This window comes from Tyto alba, unplaced genomic scaffold, assembly GCF_018691265.1.
Source record: "Tyto alba isolate M040663 unplaced genomic scaffold, T.alba_DEE_v4.0 Super-Scaffold_2, whole genome shotgun sequence".
Taxonomy (NCBI): Eukaryota; Metazoa; Chordata; class Aves; order Strigiformes; family Tytonidae; genus Tyto; species Tyto alba.
The window spans coordinates 23,270,277-23,293,879 of record NW_024881282.1 but is presented as its reverse complement, the minus strand read 5'-3'; the positions used below and the strand labels follow the sequence as shown (position 1 = coordinate 23,293,879).

The 23,603-nt window shown below is 44.2% G+C and overlaps 1 protein-coding gene across 8 annotated transcripts in view; it reads right to left on the bottom strand.

Moving 5' to 3' along the window:
• The window catches only part of MTUS2 (microtubule associated scaffold protein 2), a 322,948-nt gene that overhangs the window by 49,748 nt on the left and 249,597 nt on the right, over positions 1 to 23,603 (bottom strand). For 7 of the 8 annotated variants that reach the window (XM_032982805.2, XM_032982803.2, XM_032982802.2 and 4 more), the window contains 2 exons: positions 18,992 to 19,093; positions 13,619 to 13,827 (listed from right to left, as the gene is read on the bottom strand). In XM_032982805.2, the coding sequence (XP_032838696.2) occupies positions 13,619 to 13,827; positions 18,992 to 19,093 (311 nt within the window). The remainder of the gene's footprint in view (positions 1 to 13,618; positions 13,828 to 18,991; positions 19,094 to 23,603) is intronic. The other variant, XM_032982809.2, reaches the window with a different exon arrangement.

Here is a 23,603-nt window from a genome sequence, read left to right as displayed (position 1 = left end):
GTGGTGAGGGAACACAGTAAATAATCTTCTGAAGTCTTTCTGCAAATGACATTTAAAAATGCCTTTGGGGCAGGTGAGAGAAGACAGAACTTTTTTTTTAATAAGCCTAAAACTCAGTAATTTCTAGTACTTCATTTTAGCTAAAGGTAGGTTGCTTTATGTGCAACAGAAGATATTCCAAGACTATGGGAAAGAAGTTCAAATATTATAGTAATATTCATGGCACCTCTGCAAAAACATAGCGTATATTCAACTGTTCCATGCTTATTTCTAAATTAATCCTTGTAGTGTACTTAGCCCTTGCTTGGAGTATGTTATTTCCTTTGTAATGTGTTTGCTTTTAAAAATACCAGTTAGCAAAAGGTGAAAGCAAAAAAATCGGGCCAAAGATCTGGAAGCTTGTGCCGAATCTAGAGGTGATCTCTATTTCTTTACAGTCAGAGCAGAAAGAAACCCTGAAACCTCTTTCTTTTGTGACATGGATCCCCCTGGAAGTGCAGAGAGCCATGGACAACATCCCGTCCCTCCTGAACATTGTCCTCCTCCTTTCCAGGACAGAATAACTCTGCAGGCACTTACAGCTATTACGCATCTCTTTCCCTAGCCTGCAAGTTATCTGCGGGCTGTCATTGCCTCAGCCTGCTCAGAGTGCCTCTTCAGAGGGCGGGGGGGCTCTGCTGCCCGACTGAAGTTCTGCCCCCGTCTTCTGCCTGGAGTTAAATGTGGGGGCAGCTTAAAGCAGGTAGCTCAACATTCCCCAAGTTTTTTTTCAAGAAGCTTCAAAAGCTATGTCCAGAAGTACAGCCGACACCAGCTGCTGAAGGCATCACTATTTACTTACCAGTCCCGTGGTCAGACCAATCCCCCAAGCTAAGGCTCAGCCTGAGCGAGGTCACTATGCCAGGTACGGGAAGAATGTCCCATGTGCCAGGTGACACAGTACTCCAGATTAAGGGAAAAAATAGTTTTCTCTGCTGTTGGGGAAGCTGAGTCCCTGCATGGAACAGAAGAGTCGGGACCAAAAGGGACCTCCTGTAGCGTGCAGCCAAGCACCTGGGGCACCAAACCTCAGTGTATAAAGGCATCTCAAGCACAGCCCCAGAAAAAAGGCCAAATTCAGGCACCTCTCTGGTAAGCGGTGGTGGTGACCCCCAGTGCTCCCCAGCTAGCACACTGGAGGTGCCAGGCCTCCTTGTACAATCTGTGGGCGGACACCCCCCATACGTTCCCCGAGGGGAAGCATCCCTTTGGGTCTGTCTGTTGACTGCAAACCAAAGGTGGGCACTCTGCGAGAGGCCAGGCCCGCTTCGTTTGACACGTACTCTGCACCCATGCCTGCTGGACTGAGCCCCTTGCTGGCACGGGATGCCCACTGCAGAGCAGAGGAGAGCCCTCCAGTTTGCTTTCTCACATCTATTCATCTCTAGCTCAAAGGTAAGAAACACTTCATTAAGGACTCAGTTTTGCTCACATCACACTGAAGATTTCTGGGACAATTCAGTCTACTACTATATATATATTGGATTATACAGTGGATATTGTGTACTTAGCTTTCCTTCACAACACTTAGTGATTCTCTCGTTAGCTCAATGGACAAGATGTTGATGTTTGTATTTGTGATAAATCTATACAATTTCACATTTATTTCAGCCTCCTTACTTTATCAGTAGCATTCAATATATACAATTGCACAACATGCTCCTTTTTTATGTCTCTTCAAACAGAATTCTGTACACTATATATACCACGGTTCCTTTTCCCAGTGTACTAAGCAATAAAAAAGAGGAAGAATTGTAGCTTATTTTTTCCCCACAAATGAAATCAGAGATAATGAGAATAACTGTGCAGCCTGTTTGCCTTGGAGGCAGCCGTCAGCCCGGAGGTGCTGCTGAGGACACGTACTGCTGCTCATGTCTGCAGCAGCCCAGAGACTTGTGCTGCACCGCAGGAAACGCTGCCAAGGGCAGGTAGGACGATCTTGTGCGGATGTAAAATACCCGTCACAGCTGCTTGGTGTAAATGAACACGAACAGTGGGAATATCCCTGTGTGCAGAAGGGAAGCTGTACCCACCGGGTTCTCTCCTACAACTCGTACAGAGCCGCGTACACACAACCACTGCTGCCCCTGCACCTCCCGATGTACGTGGCTTTGCTTTGACTTCATGCCTGCCCTCACTATCACGCTGAGGTGACGTGCTGGGGGGACACTGCACAGTCCAGTCCTTCTCCCGCGGTGCCTGTCGCTGTGACACTGTTGGTGATCCCAAGCCCTGTGATGCTCCAGCCCTATCCCCGTACCCTTGCCAAAACCACACGTCTTCCCAGGGGGTATGTGAGGCAGCAGAACAGACCGTCGCTGTGTCCTTGTGTGCGTGCAGGTGTGTGTACCTGGGCGCAGGTACACAAGCACATGACTATCTCTCCATATAAATCCCTGATTAAACTGGACATATGGTAACCTCCACGACTCAGTCACTTCGACTCCCCAGTTTTAATTGGGCTACTGTGTATTTAGATGCTAAGTACTCCAGCACTGGAACATCATCTTTATACCATCTGCAAAATGTCTAGCATTCGGATAACTGTGGAATAATAAAAATGGGAATGTCCTGAATTCTAATGAGATTGCTATACAGAGGTCAAATAATAACCAAAAGGTATACACTCTCAGCCAAGTGCTTTCTGTTTTTAACACACCCAGTTCAATCCAGACGACATATTTTTGTTCCTTGTTCTGTGTAATTCAATTAAACACAACAAGCTAATGCTACCTAAACAGATTTTGTTGCACGGGCAAATAAGAAGATAAAAATTGATTTTTCAAGTAAGACTAGCCTTTATGATTTGTGATGGCTATAACCAAATCAGGCAATTATACATCAGGTCTTTATTTGCAATTAAAAAGCTGGCACGTAGCTGCTTTGATGCACATTTAGCATTACCAGATCTTTGTTATGGGTAATAAATCATGTCTCTTACTAGTCTGCAAAAGCAGTAAGATCCCTTAAATGAACTTAATTTCTGTTGCACTGATCGTTATTGCCATTATTATTATGATGCCTATATACGTCATTATTGGACATGTCTATATTAATGGAGTCGTGTCACTTTGCCCTGGTGGTAAAGTCAAACCACCAAACAAAATTATTACTGCCAAAGGTCTAACAATACAAGCAGGGAGAAGGTAGGGAATGCCATGGGTGCGATCTGAGGGCAGGAGAGCTGCTGGGATGCTACGATGGGCACCCCCAGGTGAAGCTGCAGCAATGGACCGAGCTATCAGGTGATGCCTGAGGTTGGCCACATAGTTGAGAGGGACAAGGATCTGCCAGAGGAACAGGTTACTGGAAAGCAACGCCAGCATGTAAATACATGTCAAGTTAACTCAGCGGTCATTGCTTCTTCTGGAGGGGTAACTTAGTATTCGTTCTCTCTCTAGGTGGATTGTGACCTCCCTTAGACTTTTGTTCAAAGATACGGTCTTGAATTTCATTCTGAAGATTATCTGTGAATCGGGCATGGCCTCCCATTTTACAGCAACTTTATAGACTGACATTTGGTCTCATTGTACACTGAAATAAAAGCGAAATCTTCTGAATATGTATATAAACCAAGAACTGTGTTGAAAGGTTTGTCTCTAAAGGGAGGCTCAGCTTTTTGATTCCTAAAGAAAGGATGGGATCCCTCCTACCCAGACAGACCAGGGTTTGTCTACCCCACTGCTAATGAGAGTTACAGATTCTTTATTTGCTCTGTCTTAGGGAAAACTTTGTCCATCCTTGCCAAATTCTCTGAAAGTTATCTATAAAATTTCATTTGTTAAACAGTTCTGTTCTCTCATGGAAGCAGAAAAATTCTTCATTTCTGGTCTGATTAACACTTTTATATATGAACCTTGCACTTGATCTACAATGAATTGCAAAGTTTTTGTTCTGTTGCATTTTTACTAGAAATCTTGGTAGAGTATCTGTGGAGAGCAACCAATGAATCAATCAAAGGAAAAAAAAAAAAAACAAAACAAAAAATTATGACTGATCTGAGGAAATTGCCTTTGCAGCATGTGTCCAGCAGTAGCTGCTGTACCACACTGTTTAACATGTCCGTGGGCCCTGTATGAATCCTGTAGCTACCTTGCTGGTGTTGGAATTGCCTGATTTCAAGCACTTTTTGAGGAAGGTGCAGGCTTTTCATCCCTTCACTGTCCAGGAAAGTTAATTAGAAACATCTAGTATTACAAATCCTGTTCAGGCAATTTTGAAATGAAAACTGTTAATTCAGAGACAAGAAATTCATTAATTCAGAGAAAAACACGCCTACTTCCCAGTAGGTTCACAATCGTTTCCATTTATCTGGCGAATAGAGCCTGATGTTGTAAGGGGGTTCAAAGCACTTGATAGTTCCACAATTACTCTGCCACAGGTCTGACCACAGCAGCCACACAGGGTCTATGAAAGCACTGGTCCAGACTGCCTGTGGCAAGAGCATTCACATGTTTAAAACAAATGCTGCTAATACATCTCTGGCACAGAGTACCGATCCAGTGTCAAAGGCTCCGGATTCTAGAATCATTATCCACTATTGTTTGTTTTTTTTTTTTTTTTTTTGATGATGAAACAAAGTTTCATGGAAAAATACAGGCATCTTGAGTCCATATACATCATTTGGAATACTTTGATATTGACAGATTTAAGCCATGTCTCTAACAAACCTTGCCTAGTTCCAAACTGGATTTCCTTGGATGTACGATGTGATACTTTCAGGGTTTTTCCCTGAAACATAACCCCAGCCACTGGACCACTGATGGGGCCAGAGCTGAGTGGCTGTGGTGCTGAGGCCAAGCAGGATAGAGACCCTCACATTGTCCTCAGGCCTGGAGAAAACACATAACAGAACTCCCAACCTCCCCATGGCAGAAATGAAGGCCAAACCTAAGAGATTGGAAAGCCAACAGTTACTCAGCAGCTCACAGTGTCCATGTAACCTGAGAATGGCATGACCAGTGCTTTTTGCAAAGAACAGGATCCTTAACTAAAAATAGGTCCTCCAGTTTAAAGTGGAAAAGAAATTACAAATCTTAGAAATAGAAATTTTGACTAACTGTGAAAGAGGTATTTAAAATGCATAGGATTTAAAAGAGGGACAAGTTTCCACCAACTCCTTTGCTGAACTTAAAGAATGGCACGAAAACATTGTGATTTGGGTTTTGCTCCATCCCCTGAATGAGCAAAGGCTGCAATACCACTGGAGCCTATTCCTAAAAGCATCTATACTAAAAACATCACTGCTTTTCACACAGCTCCTAATGCATTGCCAAACCCTTCAAGATCACAATAGGCCAGATACCCTGCTTGGAGGCTGCTATCATCACAAGAACCACTCCTGACCCTCATTCTGCTTTTTTCTTCTGAGTGCAGCATGACTGTCAAAGTCAGTTGCTTACATGGAGATCAATAACAAACAGAAGAAGAAAATAAATTCACCTTTACCTGATACTTGGCACATAGCCTAAATATATTTTTCTTTGAGGACAATATGTAATTAAAGAGATCTTTAATTTTTAATGGACATTTAAAACCTTTTCAAGAGGAGAGTTAGAATGTCGGGGCTATTTCTTTTTTATCTTGAAATTTGAAATATTTATGTGTAAATAATAAAATTCTTCTCCAGTCAAGGGATACAAACACTCTAATTCTAATGGAGTGGTATTTCAAAATAAGGCCATGTAACTACGCCAGCTTTTCCCAGGGAAACATCTTCTTCCACCCCCCAAAACCAAATTTGCACTATTTGTCACAGCAGTAACTGTGGGAAGCACTGAGGACAGGGGGAGAAGCCAAGAGGTTTCCTGCACTTTCTTCCATCTCTCTTGCAGGGACTGAAGCTGTCCGGCCGTGCTCTCTGGGAGTAGCGTAGGGTATCTGCAGAAGTCAAACATTTGCTGACAGTTTGGCTTCAAAGCTGGTGAGAGACCCTTCCTGGTCTGTCCCCAGCTGAGGCTGCCCCAGGACATTTGTATTCACTAGTGAAAAGCTCCGCATAGTGATGGGATAGCAGCATTTTGTGTCTTATCTAAACGGAACCTTTCAAGTATGAGGTGCCCAGGACAGTGTTGGGCATGAATGGTGTCGTGACTTGTAGAGTAAAACACTGAAGGTGCAGCCGGGTGCCGAAATCAAATGCAGTGACATGTCTCTAGGCCTTCGTAGCATTAGTCACTGCTCCAAAAGGAGAGATGGGAGGTCGGGCAGGCCCGCCGGGCAGCTTTCCCCTCTGTTCCAGCACCGCTTTTGCCCGTGGCTCTGTGAAACAGCCCCATTTCAGCTGCACCTTGGCACACGCTGCCTGTGCTGGCAGAGGTTTCCCTTCACCTCCTTCCCCGTCCTGCCCTTCCTCCAGAGCCAGTGGCTTATTTCCATCAGGGTTAGTCCAGCACTGCCATGAACCCACCTCCAGACACCGGCAGCGGTGTGCCACAGCCAGCCATGCCAGGGAAAGCTGGGCAGTGCCGGCTCTGCCACCACCAAGGGGTCCAGACAGGGCTCGTCCTCTGACACTGCAAAGGAAACAGAAGCTACAGGGAGAAAGAAAAACCTCTACTGACATCTCACAAGTGGAGGCCCCAGGCACCCCTTTTTATTCCTTTTCCACTGTGCAGTCAGTCCTCAGTGGCCAATTGCTGGGTTAAGATAATTAGCTCTTAATTAACACCAGTTTTTTATATGTGTGTGTATATATATATATATATATGTGTATATATATATATATGTATTTTTTCGCTGGTTCTACTTTTAACTCCTACTCAATTAAAAACATATACAATTATCATGTTTGAGGCATTCCATCTCAACACAGAAGGAAGAAGCAACCTTTTTACTAAGCAATGAATTCTTCACCTACCATTTTCCCAGCTATGCTCCCACCTGAATTTGCTCAAATATCAGCCTTTAACATTTCCTCTTAATACTCTGCTGCAGAGCCTTTGTGCCTGCTCTGCAGCCTCAGGATTTCAGGCAGGGAGAGGAGTTTGCTGCTGCTTCTTTTCTGTCTCTCCAAATGCCATTGCTCCTGTTGCCTACTGCCTGCTTCCCCGGGGGTGATTTACTCACTCCCACTCCTCCCTCCTCAGGACAGGGACTGAGAAAACCACTGTATTAGAGACACAGTTGGCCCAGCAAGATTCTGCCTCCTCTTTTGGTTGCTTTCCTGGTTCTTCTCTCCTCCTCAGCCATATGGCCACAGGACACAAGCCAGACCCAGGAGAAGGGAGTGTGCCTCAGAGGCAGAGGTTAGCCAAGTGCCCCATTTGCAGCGAGGAAGGAGCTTGTGTAAGTAAGTCCACATTGCAGAGGAAATTCTGCTGTGGGACCTGCGCTATCCAGGAGCACACAGCTAAAATGTATGGAATGGGAGACTGCACCTCCTGGCCCCACCCACCTCACACAGTGCCCACCCCGGGAGCCCTCAGTGGGGCATCTCTCTCTGTTTTCTTGCATGACCCTATATCCCCCATCATCATCTCCACTCCAGCCAGCTCACACCCCCACACCTCTTTGATGAGTGTTTTGGACTGTATCCAAAACCAAGCAGCAGCAGCAGCACAGGGAAGCGGTGCAGCACCCAGGTGGGTGTGTGTCCACGCCGTGGGGTGGATCCATGGTACAGTCGCAGCACAGGGTACAGCACAGCACTCCCACTTTGTCCAGTGAATAGGCATGTCAGTACTTATTTCTGAATTTGCTTATCTCTTCATTCATTATGTAGCCCAAGGCCATTATTACCCATGGCATCCTCTGCACTGACAGCAGTACTGATTTTCCTCACAGGCTGTTCTTTTGTTGTCTCACCCCGATATCTGAACGCATCACAAACACTAATTTTTTTCCTCCACAGCACGCTCATGTGATGGCAGTTCCTGATGTCCCCACCAGGGCGCTGAGGCACAGGGAAATTAAAAACATCCCTTCGATCCTCTGCTAGTTGAGAGGTGGGTTTTGCTGGCAAACCCGAAGGGCACAGAGCAGCGAGTATCTGGCTCTGCAGCCACGTCAGCAGGGAACTGAGCACTGAGCACCGAGAGGTGCTGTGCAAGCAGAAAACGAGGGACACGCTCTGGCACAGAGGTGGAGAGCTTGGATGACACGATCTTCCTATAAGCCCTGGGTGGCATCCTCTGGTAACATCCAGGTACCCAGAGTGAGGAAGGGAAAAATATTCGTTGCTTTAAGGTTTCTATTCCTACAGCGCCTTACCTTCTCACTGCCAGTCTTTTAGCATCCACAGCAAATAAGCAGAGGGCCTGCAGAAGGCAATTTCCTTCACTTCACAAACCCTGGCCCATTCCTTGGGCAGATCGACCATGTGTGAGTGTCCTGTGCATTCCATAGCAGCCGCATTATAGAGCCTTCATTGTAACTCTTGCAAGTAGAGGGTCACTTCTTGATTCTTCTTTCCTTCTTTTACTGTAATTAGTAGCCCCCAATACCAAATCTTATGCATTTCTACTTAAAAATCTGTTTAGAAAGCCCTAAATGACGACAAAGCTTCTTTCTGATTTTTTCCTCCCAAGTAAATAAAGTCTTTTGTTTGTCTTGCAATAAAATATTTTTGATTCATATCCCTAAGCTGTCAGGGCTTGATGGGTCCAAAATGGATATTTTCCAGGATACAGAATGAAAAGATTGAGTTGTTCTGACTGATCTGGGCACCAGTAGGAGCAAAGAAAAGACTGGGCTTGCTAAATACAGGAAATCTAGCCAAGCTGTAATAATGATGAGTGAGGAGTGGCACTTTTCTAAGGATTATTCTTGGGCCAAATTCTAACACATTTTGCAAGTGTTGGGAAAGTATTACCCCTGAAAGCCAGAAGGTCAGTCTTTCTGATGTGTGCTGGCTTCCTACCATTGCGTCACCACCAGGCACAAACAATAAATGTATTTCTCCGAAACTCATTTTCAGAGACAGTTGTGAAAATAAACCATTTTCAGCTCAGCCTGAGATAAGCACTTGAAATGTTAGCCCCAATTACTGTTTTGTATGCAACGGTAGGAAGTTCTAAGCAACTTATAACAAGTGCAACCAATTTTGCCTCTAACACAAGAGGTCTTTAGCGTTAGGACAAGGTAGTTACATGACACTGGGTGGCATATTGTCCACTCACAGGGCAGAAACATTACTCTAAAAAATATACAGGAACACATGCATATCTCAGTTATTTGAATGGGGGAAAAGATTTTCCTTGTCCATCCTAGGATTTTGTAGGATGCTATGTGCATCTACTTGTCTGGAAGGTGTGCATTGTATACCCACCCAAAAGTAATCCACACTCAGGTGTGGAGACAAACACACACACTGGTTACTAGTGACACATCTTTTCCAATGTTGGTAGACACAGAGTGCTGGGATGCCATCAAGTACTGGAGTGCTGTTCCAGCTCTTGTTCAGGGCATCTATGTGCTTCCCCCATTCCCTGGGACCTGTTCGGAGCAGTTTTCCCCCTGTGATGAAGACTGCAGCATGAGGCTGTGCTGCAAGTCTGGAAACCCCTCTGTGCCCATGCAGAATACAGAATAGACTAGCCCAGCATAACCCTTTCTCTTACCTGCTCCCACCCTTGGGGTCTGCAGCCCAGAAAGGATCTCTTCCCCTCTCATGCACTATAGCTCGGGAGTCCTAATTTGAAATTTCAGAGGCAGAACTTGCTAACAGGACTCCGCTTTTCAGCTGTTTGGGCATGCTGTACTGGCAGAAGGACATTCTCCCAGTTTCCAAGGCCTCAGTGCAGTTTGGCCACTACAGTTCTCAGCACAAACACATCTGCTCTGAACGTGCTAGAGATATGAAAGTGGATTTTTTTTTTTTTTTTTTTCCTCCGTGTTTATCTCCAGAAGGATTTACCCTCCAGAATTTGTCACTTTGGGCTACTCTCCTTTAGATGGCACTGCTACCACTTCCAAGAGGGACTACTGCTGGCCACTGCACTGATCAGGGCTGAAACTGGGCCAGGACTGTCCTTATTACTGGGTTAACAAGCCAGACCAGGTCGGGAGTGACCCAAGTCAGGGGGGGCCGCTCGTGATATGTGCTCTAAAAAGTCTTCATGGTGTCCTTGTCACAGTACCACTCCGGCTACCACCAGCCAGTTGTTCACTTTGGAGTATCCCTCGCAGCACAAGGGTTGTATTGACATGATAAACATCCAACACTAAGGACAAACTAAATCTGCTCCTTTTCAGAATAAGTTTGAAGCGGTTCCAAAATCAACAGGAGTGATGCATGCATATCTGAAGGCCTTAACTAATTAATCTGCTAATTAAATAATAATTAGAAGCCATGCTGTCCACAGGCACTGCGATCATTACTTTTCATAACTAGCTATATGCTTATGTCAGAACCTCTGCCTCAGAGTTTTTTTGTCCACTGCCTCAGTCACCACCTGCTTTGGTTGCCTAGGCTTTTTCTCAAGACAGTAAATTGGTTTAGCTGTCATTTAATGGGTCTGTATTAAGTACTGCTACATGTTGTGTACTCCTTGATGCCTATTAAACGAATCTTGCCTATTAGGAGTATTTTTGGCTGAGAAAGAGAGATGATTCCAGGATACAATTCAGCAGTGGTCTGGAACAGCCAGAAAACAAATCCAACAAAACCCAAAGAAATTGGTCATGCAACCTTAAGGTTGTTACAGAAAGTGCTTAAAACTGGAAAGTACTCAAAGAAACTGCTGGTGTGGGTCAGCACTCGTTACTGCATATTGACAATCTCTTTCTTCATCTAAACATGTCTGTTAGACCACTTGCATTCGTGTTTTCCCCAACTTTGGAGAGAGAACTGAAACAGTGTGGGTGAGACAACAGAGCCGCAGGCATGGGGAGACTCCTACCTGTGTGCAAAACGCTGGTCCTTTGGTTGCTTTTAAGTCTCAGTCCAGTCCTTGCTGACTGGAAACACATTTTCCAGCAGAATTCGGAGAAAAATCTATGTTTTGGACATTATTTTGGTGTGGTATAATGAGAGAGAGGCATACTAAAATTAGGCTATGGCTATCAGCCCAAAGAGGCTCTCTAGCACCAAAGTAGGATTGGGCCCTCTGCTAAGCAGAGTAGAACTGTCAGTTGGACAAATCAACCCCAAACTTCTCTGGAATAAGGCCCCACCTTGTTCCTGAATGAATATTATTCTATTGCCAAACTGCAGTGCTACTCAGACCTCAACCATTTTGCCTGCAGGCTTCTCAGAAACAAACACATACAATTATTATTATTATTATAATGGGAAAAGTTTCTTTTTCCATGCTGCCCTAACTGAAAGCCAGCCAACGCAATTTTGCTCAAGTTTTCAAACAATAATGCCATCTCAGAAAATGTCTACAGATTGTGTTTTCGAATGACACTCAAAAACTTGGAAGTCTGTGTCTATGTTGCAATATAACAGACTGCTCAATTATGCAATTGCTTGAGTAGACCCAGACCATCCCACTACGCGAAGGCTCTCAACTTAAACATTGAATTTAAAAGTGCAGCAGCCTTAGGCATCCCTGGAGGCCTCAGTCAAGACAGGCAAGTACCTCAAGCAGAAATTCAGACCTTTGGTGCTGTAAATAGTCTTCTGGAAGTGCTCACCTGCCTCCATTCACCAAAAGTGGAGTCTAAAGCAACTGTACTCCTGATGTAGGTACCACATCTGAGTGCCCGACTGTTGGGCTCATGCTGACCGTGCAGCTCATCACCCAGGAAAGCCAGAGGTATCTTTGCCTGAGAGGGGTCCACGTTACACGGCTCCCAGCAGCGAGCAGCAAGTCACAAATGTCTTGCACTGCACTGAACGGTGATGTGCAGATATACCTACACTCCAGAGCAACCAGGCAAGCCCAGAGGGCACTGACACTCAGGCTGAACACAGGTAGTGAGTCCAGAAGTGGATCTGAAAAAAATCTACAACTAATCAGGCCCAAGCCTGAAGGCACTTAAATTCCACAGATATATTATTTTTTATCTCCAAGCCCTCCAGGCACTGCATAGCCCCAGCTGGACTGATAGTGCAGAGGAGCTAGTAACATGAGGCACAGATATGCATGGCCAGGACTTGGGGAGGACTCTATTAAATAAAGTCCCCTGGGGTGCTCAATTTAGGAGGCATTCTAAGGACAGATCTAACATACACCAAAAGGATGAGAGTCATCTCAAAGCTCAGCTGCAGCAGCTGTTCTCTATTAAAACATACCCAGAGGAGACGAAGGAGATATGCCCAAGCTTCCAGAATTCCTTCAGCAAACTGTGAATGAGGCATGAGATGAAAAATCACTCCCCAGTGGACAATGCATAGACAAAGCTGAGCAGACACTGCTCTGCCCTTTTTTGTTTTCCCTCTGCTTTAATCAAGGACACTCCACAGTCAGTTCCAAAAAAAAAGCAAAAAAAAAAAAAGCTTTTACAAATGCCCATCAAGCCCAGAAATGTCAAGACGAAAGAAAAATACAGGGGGGAAAATCCCCTGGGAAGATACTTAAAATATTTACTACTTTTAAAAAAGTCCCTGTTTTTTTCAGTTCACTGAAGCTCCCCCAGCAAGATCAGCTCCTACTTAGGGAGAAGTGTGAACTACAGTGTTTGTTCAAAGGTAACCTTTCCCACTAATACAAAAAAAAAAACCCTGAATAAAGTATTCCAGAATTTGTAAAGACCGTTTGAATCTGTGTTTTGTTTTTCTGATTTTCTTTCTCCCATATAATTCTGAAAGTTTACTCTTTTCTCTTCCAAAAGTAGGCAAACAGGCAATCAAGGATATTATCCAAATCTTGGGTCCCACTGCTGGTGATTGTCTGCCTGTTTTACAGGGCAGTTGGGACACCAGGTTAACCTCGGGTGGTACAAAATACATGAGCATCAGGGGAAGCAGATATGGACCTCATAGCCCAGTTGGCTTTCCCACATCACTAAATGGCTTTTGAAACAAGCAATGCCTACAAGTCCTTCATGGTCACTGTGTTGTGTTCATCTTTTAAACTCTAGTAATTTTATCTTGGGTTTAGTGAATAAATAATCTTCTTTAATTACTGATGACATTTTCTTTATGTTCTCTATGCCTGCTGAATGTAATCTCCTAAATGCTGAGATAATATTATTCTAATATCTTCAGGCATCGGAACCACTGCAACAGGGACTACACTGACTGATCTGTGGCAACAGGAACATTAGAGTAGTACTGTGAGAAAGAAAATCTTTTTCTTCATCCAGCACCTCTGGTTCACTACATGCATGGATTGTTTGTGCATTTGTTCGCAAGTATCAGTATCACAGTTACACTTTCCATTCCAGATGTAGCAGTCAGGGACTGGGACTTCTAAGTTTCTGCATCTGATTCACACCTAAAAACACCTTAAAATTCCTCTGTGATTGTGACAAATTTTTCAGTTATTATTGCTCATCTTCCAAGTTCCTGAATTTTGATTTTCAAATACATGGCATCTAATAATAATTCTCTTCTCATAATAACCGTTGCAAAGAACTTACATGCTTTGCTCCCAAGAACAAAGTTTCAATGACAGTGGAATGAATTTGGTTAAGTGACTGGTGTAAAGGTAGAGTCTTTCTAATGGTAAAAAGTACCCATTGCACTTACCTGCCTGAAAAAGTGCTGTGTTGTTATAGCGAAGACATCAAATCCACAGCTGGCCCTTTTAAGATCATCTCGAATATTGTTTAATTGCCGGGACTGCTCATCACACTTTTCCTTCAGTCTCTGAACGAACTGCTTTTCAGCATCTCGACTTTCTCCTGGTTTGGGGGAAAATCCATTCTTTGGGGTGGTTGGCCTTTGCTTGGGATGTCCTACGAAAGAGAGAAGAAAAGACCACCAATGTCACTTACTTTATATGTATGGACATGACCTTTATGAGAAAAAAAAAAAAAGGTCTGTAGAAGTCACACACATCTGTAATGACTTTCAAAAAGAGCGAGAGCACAGCAAAATATATCTCCCCTGGGGCCAAAGCTCAAAGTTTAGTAACAGCCATCTCACCTCAGGCTCAGAGCCTGAAGGTCTGCTATGAATTGAGAAGAGCTCTCCTAAGAGTGTCTTACTGAGAACTGAGGTCGTTACAGGAAGGATTCATCTCACCTATGTTAGACATCTACAAGAACAGAGGTCTGCATCTTGACGTGTGATGCTGAACTCTCCTGAATGGCAGTGAGAGAAATGGGCACTTCCAGGTTGAGATTCACCTTATCCTATTGTGGATGTGGGAAACAATTGGATGACAATTACACTCTACACACAATTTCTTTGGCCACCTGAACCTCAAGCTTGGTGGCTTGACAGATGTGCCAGATTTACTTTTCCATTGCAGATTTCCTTTTGCCTCCGAATGGGGCAATGTTGGGCTGGAGCTGTCCTTCCCTGGACGCAAACACAGCACAGGATGCTTGTTATTGGGATATCACTATTTCTTTTTATCAATAGTAACAATACTGCAGTCTACCTTGCCAGTTGCCCTTGCTCTCCTTTTTATAACACTTCTAAAGTTGCAGCACAAAACAGATACGTATAGAAATGCCATCAGGTACCATGTAATGCTGACTGGTTACACCACTGGTTCTACATGGCTGCTCTCTCTGGACCATTGGTCAGCCCAGAATCACTATATGGTCTGCCTGCAGCAATGGGTCTAGACAGACTCTGGCTCCTCTGATGTGTTCCACGTTGGCTTGAGTCAAGCCTGATCCTGTATAAAGATGTGAAACCACTACTGTAGCTTGTCTTTAGGGTATCAGCTCAAATACAGTGTCATAGTCACTTGAATGGCACAGGAACAAAACCTTACTCATGATAAGCCACATCAGGGAAGTGAGGATTTCATCCTAAATTATGTTCATATACTGCTTGAGTCAACTATCTGTTTCTCTGGATATACTGAGTTATGAGGATGAAAAAAGAAGGGGTAGGGTTCTGGTAGTGTCAGGGTGGTCAAGACACTGCTTAGACAATCTGTTTTGTCTTTTTTTTCTTAGCTTTCTGAGAACTCTCCTCTGAAAACATTTATGGTCAGCTGGGCAACACCTTTGCACAGCTTACTGATTCTTTTTGCTACCCTCAGTCTCTCCTCAGCTGATGCTTTTTAGCTCATTCCTGAATATTGACCAGGAATCTCTGGTTCTCTTCCAAGGTCCTCCCCCTAGTCTCAAGCTTTTAGCCTAGGAGCTACAGTCAATAAGAAAGAAGGATAACATAGAGAGAGACACCTTGTTCCCATCTGTTACTAGAAATGGTGGACGTGCATCTGGATACAGATGAAAACCAAACAATTATGTGTTAGCAGAAAGGGTTGGGTATGCAAGAATGTGAAAAAAATGATATTTTGTAGTTTTATATTCTTGTTGTATGCAGTTCCTGAAAAATAATACAGAAACAATGCCTTCAACCAGTCCTCAACAATGAATGTAACAGGGGACAGTATTCTGCCATGGATACTACCTACCCCCTTCCTAAAAAAACAGAAGAATCCTTCTACAGAGATGCATCTGATCATATGAGTTTGAGCCAATTTGTGAAGTAGAGCATTGTTCCAGAGGTGATTTTGGCAGATGTGCTTTAGATATTTTAGATCTTTAAGACTGTGGCCTGGGTATGAGAATGGATCCTTTGGGCAATTTTACTAGATCAGGCAGGGAAGAAATATGACTTTGTCAGAGCAATACTCCAGCAGCATGCTCCTACTTTTCCAGATACCCAGCTTGTGTGGAGCCACTGGGAACATATCTTCCAACTTATTCAACTACGTTTTGGCTCCAGGCTAAGCTTACAGGGAGCTAGTTCCAGCAGAGATAGTCCCTCATGTCTCCAAGTATCTCATGCTTCAATTTCACAGAGCCACAAGTGCAAAACAGCCTTTGAAACTCTTTGTGCCCACAACTTGCATTTGCAAAGAGGAATACCAGGTTTCACAACATGTCAAGACTAACTTTGTGATGTTGCAAGACCTAAATAATACAATACGGGGTGTTAGAGAGGACTCTGTCATTAAGAGAGTTCAACTAGCATAGCTATTGACTTCTATCCATTTTCATGTCAGTTAAGGCCTCTACATCTTTTTGTGCAGGAATGATATTTTGTTACAGATGCTTTCTTCCATTTTACGGTGGATCTTAACTGGGCAGTAGGTATCACAAAACAAGAAATTCGTAAAAGCAACAGCCATAAATATCTGTCTTTTTAGTATAAAAATCTCAGGTTGTTTAGACATCACGGTGATGTTACAACAGAATGCAGAGGGAGAAGTGTAGGGGGAAGCCCTTGAAATCAGTCCAGTTTTAATTAAAGCAGAAACCCATCAGGTTGTTTTGTCTTATATCTTTCCAGCTTTCCTGTACACTGGAACATTTGAAGTGCACATCTCTAAGTTGTCCTTGTCAGTATTATAAGATGTCCTTGTAAATTAAGCTGTGTTATTCTCCTCAGGGATAAATCTGAATTTCTTGGTTCATTTGGGTCTGAAAAGAAGCTTACTAAGCTCATTCTGCCATTGATGTCTCTCTTCTGTTGCTCTGCACAAACCAGGGTATATATTAATGACGCTGGCCCTTATCTTGAGTGTCCTTTTTTTGCCGATGGTGGGACCAAGGGGGCAGACCCACTGTACACTGAAATCACTGAGCTCCTTTGATCTGCTTCAAAACTCCCGGGTCTTTTTTATCTACCTGAGTGTTTGAACTAAGGAGACATAACAAGCATATACTCATAATTAACACAGTCCATGAGGATTTAGATGGGGAATATAATTTATTTGCCTTTTAACCATCCAATTTCTGACATTTTGGTAAAGAAAGTGAGGAAATTACTTTGAGAGGATTGATAACAAGCAATCTGTAGAGTGACAGATACCAGAAACACCATCCTGCAATGGGATGTAAGGAAAGCACCTGCATCTATGTACAGCTGCTCCTATACACAGATTTCAGAAATGGCACTGCACCAATAGATGAAATTGAGATCCCTACAGGAATCTTCCATCTCAAAACTCCCTTGCAAGTCTTCAGGGGGAGTGATCCAAATTCTAAAGATTAGAATCAAGGCTGAAAAAAAAAGTATATGGCAGCCAAAAACCCAGTGTTGATTAAAAGGAACTGCGTGTGAGGAGGCCAATAACAGAGGGAAAACAACCTAGAAAGGACACTCAGAAATTTTAGATCCTCTTCTGTGGCCACATGTAGCTGTGGTGGAGTTACCTGGGGGTTGCATGCTCTCCTATCACAAAGTATAAATGCCACGTGAGTTTGTGATCCTGATGGAGGAAAGGCAGTGCTACCGTGCCTTAGCCCCAGCTATATTCACTGTTTGTCCTGTTTAATGGCTGCTTTGAATGTTTTGTGAAATTGTTAAATAGGTGAAAAAATTGCTTGTCTTTATTGCTTTGTAACTGCTGTTGATATTTCAAAGAGTGCTAAAGGCTACTCTAAAAAAATAAATGAAGATGAGGTTTATTTTCCTATTTGATCCTTACAGTGATAAACAATTTTAGGTTGTCAAAATTTCAGACAACAAAGCTCAAGAAATCCTAAATCAGTCTGATGGAGAGAGGGCAATTACTCAACCTTTCATGAGAATGAAGAAATCTTTGAGGCCTCATGAATTGGGTATGTCAAAAATTTAAGCCTTGAAAATCATTAAGTCACCCATGGAAATGCAGGCCTCCTTAAGACAATACAAACACATAGTACAAGTATGCCTATGTTTCATTTTACTTTCTAATTCTAGTGAAAGCAAATCAGCTGTGCTGTAACATGCTGCTATAGCCACAGCCAGTGCTGGTGCTTAAACTGGACTCCCACTGTTATAAACGTTGGTGAGTTGCTGGTCTGACACTCTCTGCAACAAATTTTTCTTTGGATCTCTCTTGGTGGTCTCACCAGGTGTAAAATAGCCTGAAAATTATATGATTCAGAGGACAGTGTTAAGTTGATTTTTCTACCCTATTACCTTAGTAAGAAAAAGAAATCTGAGTCATGTTGGTGCATGGAAAGTTTAAATTTAACCTTCCAGTTTCTTGATTTTGTTGGCTGGGAAGAAGAAGAATAGGGATTGAGTTTAGTAAACATAAACTTGATGCAAGTTACAGGAGCTGAAGAGATTTTGTACATGTTTTATATTTTACCATCAAATGAAGAAACATGGAGTTCCATCTCCCATAATTATAACTCAAGTATCATATGGAAGTAGAGATGACATTAAAATTATTTAAGTAGAGTTTGAAAAATGAGGTAATACAAGATAAACTGCAAGCACAATGAAATTAGCAGGACCGTGCTCACTCATTTCAGAAGCATTTAGATCTGCCAACGGCCAGCCTTACAAAAGCCTTTAGGTACCTTATACATTCGATAATGTACAATTAATAGACATAAATAGAAATAAGTTCTCTTAATTTTAGTAAATTAACAAAAGTATTCTTTAGAAATGCTTAAACCATGTGTTTGTGCCCAATAGTGAGGGATAAATTGACAATGCCTCAATAACACTCTGAAGGTTATTTCTATAGATAATCCCTTTTCCAATTATGCATAGAAATAGCCCAGGAAATTTAGTGCCTCTGCACAACAGTAAGAGTAGATTTGGAGTAATATACTATCACTTCAGGTAATTGTCTGAGGTGACTTTTATTTCACTGTATCTATCTGTTCCCTTTTTATACAAGAAAATAATAATAATGATAAAAAAAAAAAAAAAAAGGTGTTCCTGTGACCTTAAACATGTAATAGCAACAACCCTTTGTTTTGAAGGAGAGATGTTTGCATGGTTGTAACAAAGAAAACGTAAGTCTATTCAGCTCATACATTGGTATGATAAAGTCTGCTGTACTCACAGACAGCTTAATGAACCTTGGACACAATCAATCTTCACTAAACAATAGTAGGTCTCAGATTTTAATGTGTTAACAAGAGATGCAATGTTGACAAATTTAAATCTTCCCTAAAGCAGTGGTTTTGGGTCCATAAATACCTGGTGAATGGAGCTTGGTGGCTGTTACCACTGATTTCTTAGGGGATGAGACAGCCGGTCTGTTAGCATCCTGATCTTTCTGTACTTCTTTCTTCAGACCTGCTTTAGAAAAAAAAATAAAGGCAGAAAGAAACCCATTTTATAATTCCGTTTACAATTGTGCAGAACGATATCACATACCAGAACTGCAAAATATAAGCATTTCAGTGATACACATCCTCGGCTTTGCACAGAATGATACTACATCGTACTTCTGTGTTGGATGCCAGCCTGCCACTTCTGCCAGCGTGACTGCGTGCATGTGGCTGAGCTGACAGGCACAACATTAAAGAAGGTCAGAAGAAGGCCTTACACACTGTCCTGGTTCTCCAGCCATCTGCACAGTGACAAATGCCATTCAGGCACAACCAGCTACACAAGTAGCTCATCCTGTCTGTTCTGAGCTCTGTGTTCCGTCTCTTTACCTCGCTGTGCATCCTCATCCTCGGCTGGAGGCAAAGCTGAGTAGGACTGCACAAAGTTGACTTAAGTTACCTGCAGGGCTCTACTCTATCAAATTTTTCCCCAGCTTAGGAAACTGCCTTTTCTGTTGACCACCTACAAGGGAAGAGGCAGGCTTCTGCAGAACCAGAAGCAGGTGGGATGTGTCAGGGCTGTGCTGGATGCGGCACCTCAGACAGGAGAGAAGGTCTCTGCCTGGGCAGCTAAGTCAGGCGAGGCCAGAGAGGTGCAGCACACAAACCTGCAACACGCTGTGCCAGTGCAGGACACAACAGGGCCATACCATTGCCTTGCTGCCCACAAGACTGAACCAACACCTGGCTCATGCTCAGGTATGACACAGGCACGTTCCAGGCTGTCTCTCCCTCTCCCCCTCTCCCTCTCCCCCTCCCTCTCCCTCTCCCCCTCTCCCTCTCCCCCTCTCCCTCTCCCCCTCCCTCTCCCTCTCCCTCTCCCCCTCTCCCTCTCTCCCTCTCCCTCTCCCTCTCCCTCTCCCTCTCCCTCTCCCTCTCCCCCTCCCTCTCTCCCTCTCCCCCTCCCCCTCCCTCTCCCCCTCCCTCTCCCTCTCCCTCTCTCCCTCTCCCCCTCCCTCTCCCTCTCCCTCTCCCTCTCCCCCTCTCCCTCTCTCCCTCTCCCTCTCCCTCTCCCTCTCCCTCTCCCCCTCCCTCTCCCCCTCCCTCTCCCCCTCCCTCTCCCTCTCCCTCTCCCTCTCCCTCTCCCTCTCCCTCTCCCTCTCCCTCTCCCTCTCCCTCTCCCTCTCCCTCTCCCTCTCCCTCTCCCTCTCCCTCTCCCCCTCCCTCTCCCCCTCTCCCCCTCTCCCTCTCCCTCTCCCTCTCCCTCTCCCTCTCCCCCTCCCTCTCCCCCTCTCCCCCTCTCCCCCTCTCCCTCTCCCCCTCCCTCTCCCCCTCTCCCCCTCTCCCTCTCCCTCTCCCCCTCCCTCTCTCCCTCTCCCCCTCCCCCTCCCTCTCCCCCTCCCTCTCCCTCTCCCTCTCTCCCTCTCCCCCTCCCTCTCCCTCTCCCTCTCCCTCTCCCTCTCCCTCTCCCTCTCCCTCTCCCTCTCCCTCTCCCTCTCCCTCTCCCTCTCCCTCTCCCTCCCCCTCTCCCTCTCTCCCTCTCCCTCTCCCTCTCCCCCTTCCCCTCCCTCTCCCTCTCCTCTCCTCCCCTCCCCTCCCCTCCCCGCTGGCAGCATGATGCCCCAGAGCTCTCGTGTTACAATCTCCAGGATCTTTGTGCTAGCTTTTCCTCTTTAATTTTCCAGTGGGAGGCAACTCAGTGTCTGTTCTTATTCCTCCCGCCAGTGGAGCTCTCTGGTTACAGGCTCAGGATGCTCTGTCAGTTGTCCAAGCTACTGCCTCTTGTATGAGGGAGATACAACTTCATCTGAAAGCCAGAGCGGCCACCCAAGTGCTGCTCACCCCTCCTGCCCACCCACAACTCCCATCAAAATAGCTGTGGGGACCATGCTGAGTGCAGTAACATGAAAGCCCTGCCCTGCTGGTTTGCCCATGGTGTGACAGTCAGCCGCAGGATTTCATGCGGAAAACAGTCACCAAGGAAATAAGAAGGAAAAGCAAGAAAAAGCAAACCCCTGAGACATTAATATATTTTCCTGTTTGCTTTCCTTTTTTACCCTAGTGGGTTTTTTTTAGGCGTATTTTAGCCTGCAGGAATGTGTCACAGCCCCTGGATACAGAGGAAAAAGAGAGATTTGAGGTGAACCACTTGTCATAAAGGAAAAACAATGATTGCCTTATTAACTTCCACTTCTCTCATGAGAATATTTACGCACGTCTTGTAGGGAAATATCCCACAGAAGCTGAAGTATCTGAAGCAGGAAAACAAAACCATGATTTTTGGTGGTGCTTAAAGATAGTGGCAATCCAAAAGCTAACACTGTCTTCCATTTTACTTAATGCATATGTGTATTTCAATAGCATAGAAAAGTGATAATTTTATATGGGGATCATAATCTTCAGGGACACTTACTGGATGACTAGTTTTCTGCTCTCTCCAAAGCCACAGCTAGTCACAGCTGTAGTATCACGCTTATTTTTGATGCATCATTTACTCTTCCACTTCTGTCTGCATCAGGACTTGGAAGCAGGGAGCTGCGGATGCAGCATTTGCCACGCACCAGAAGACGAGCTCCAGATTTTCTAGCACTGTCTCTCAGCATTTGCTTGCAGAGTGCTTCTGCGAAGAGCATATGCACACACACAAGCCCTGTGTCCAACTATTTGCAGGAAGATGGCACAGGGGAAGGTCTACGACCCTCTTCAGCTCCCTCCTACTCTCCATGGGCAAATCGCACCATCAGTCATCAGGGGCTGGTAAAGACTGAACTCTTCTTCATACCTTTGTTATGGTCCATCTCCATTTTTTCTGTTGTTTGTAAATTGGATATGTTGAGGTTACGATTCTCATTTGCGATCAATACTTTTCACAGTGGAGTGACTGAGGATATAAATTTCCCCTGTCTGCCATCTACTATGCTGTACTTTATTACAGAGCAGGACATAAAATAAGTTTATAGTGCCATTTCATTACTAAGGACCAAGAGAAAACAATCTGAGATGGGAGCTGTGAGACAAAACCACAGCTTGTTTTATAAAGTACGGTTTATATGGTTACAGATTCTTTTTCATGGCAATGAGGCCTTTTTTTTTTTTTTTCTGTGGTTTTCAAAATAAAAATATGATACATAAATGGGCCATATACCAAGCTCCTCTGTAAATTTCATGATAGCAAATGTCAAATGCAGACAATGGTAGGGAAAGTGTTCTTTCCTTATGCTTTGAGCAGTAACAAGGGGCATATAAATACTTAGCTATTTTTGTTTTTGAGACATTTTCAATGAGGAACACCTGGGAAATTAGCTGAGCCTCTTAACCTTAGGCACAAAACGAGGAACAATTCCTCAGTCAGAGCTCAGTGGAAAGAAAAGAGAGCTAAGCAACAAAAAAGCCCAGCGAGGCCCATCGCTCCGCAGAGGGGAAGGTGAGGTCTGTGGGGAGCAGTGAGTGTCATGCGTGGGTGCAGACAGCACGGGAGACGTCGGCTCCGGAAGGTGGGAGATCAGCGGAGCCCGAAGCAGGTTGCCAGCAAAGCTGCAAATAGATGTCTTGGCAAGGACAGAAGGGTGAGATTAATAACAAGGCAGGGAGGCAGATGAGGATAACCACCCTCCTTCAGTTTACAAGATTAAGAGAGCTCCTATCATCAGGTAGGGACGACGGTGCAGCAACTGGGGGAGCGAGGAGGGGTTGTGTAGCTTGGGAAGAGCCAGTGCACAGGACAGACCTGCTGGGAAGGGGCTGGGGAGAGAGGCACGTGGACCTAGTGATTTTTCAACTTCTCCTTCATAAGTAGAAGGGTCTTGGTGGCCTCTCTGTGGCCCTTCCTAACAGAGAGGGATTTAGGAAGCGCACAGCAGGCAAAAGAAAGGGCGGTCTGCAGCAGCAAACCATTATCCTTCTGCTAAGCTCATCACCCACAGGGAAATCTTAGGGGAAGAGCCATCCCTGGCACCAGACCTCAAATAAGAGCTTGTGCTGAATGTTTTTCTAAAAATGTGGTTTGCTCTTTCTCTTTTCTTTTGAAACAACAGCTGTTAGTTGGTTAAAAGAGAAACATTCAGAAAACATGTTGATATCAAGAGAAGTTTCTGCAGGGAAAATTCATTTTTAAATTACAAGAGTTTGGGCTCTGAATTTGTTACTTCACAGAAATGTAGAATTTCAGGTTTAAAAAAAATCTGTAGGAGAGCGTTGGCGTGATGTTCAGCATAATGCTGTACTGCAGGGTATGGCACAGTGGGAGGTTATACAGTTTGATCTTTTCTACCTCAGAGTGTACTCAGAGTGAAGTAACTCAAAGGTTAAAAGGTACATAAAAAGTTTGGTGCTCCACTGTAACTCAGGAAACAAGACAAACACTTCAGCTGTTATTACAGGCCTGAACATGTGTAAAAATTCAGATAATACTTTGACTGTCATATGTAAAAACTCAAATAATACTTTGTCATATGCATTTTGAAATGTCAAAAAGTGTTGTGTGTGCAATCATAAAATAATAAAACCTATGTTAAATACAATTATAAAAGGAAATTGCG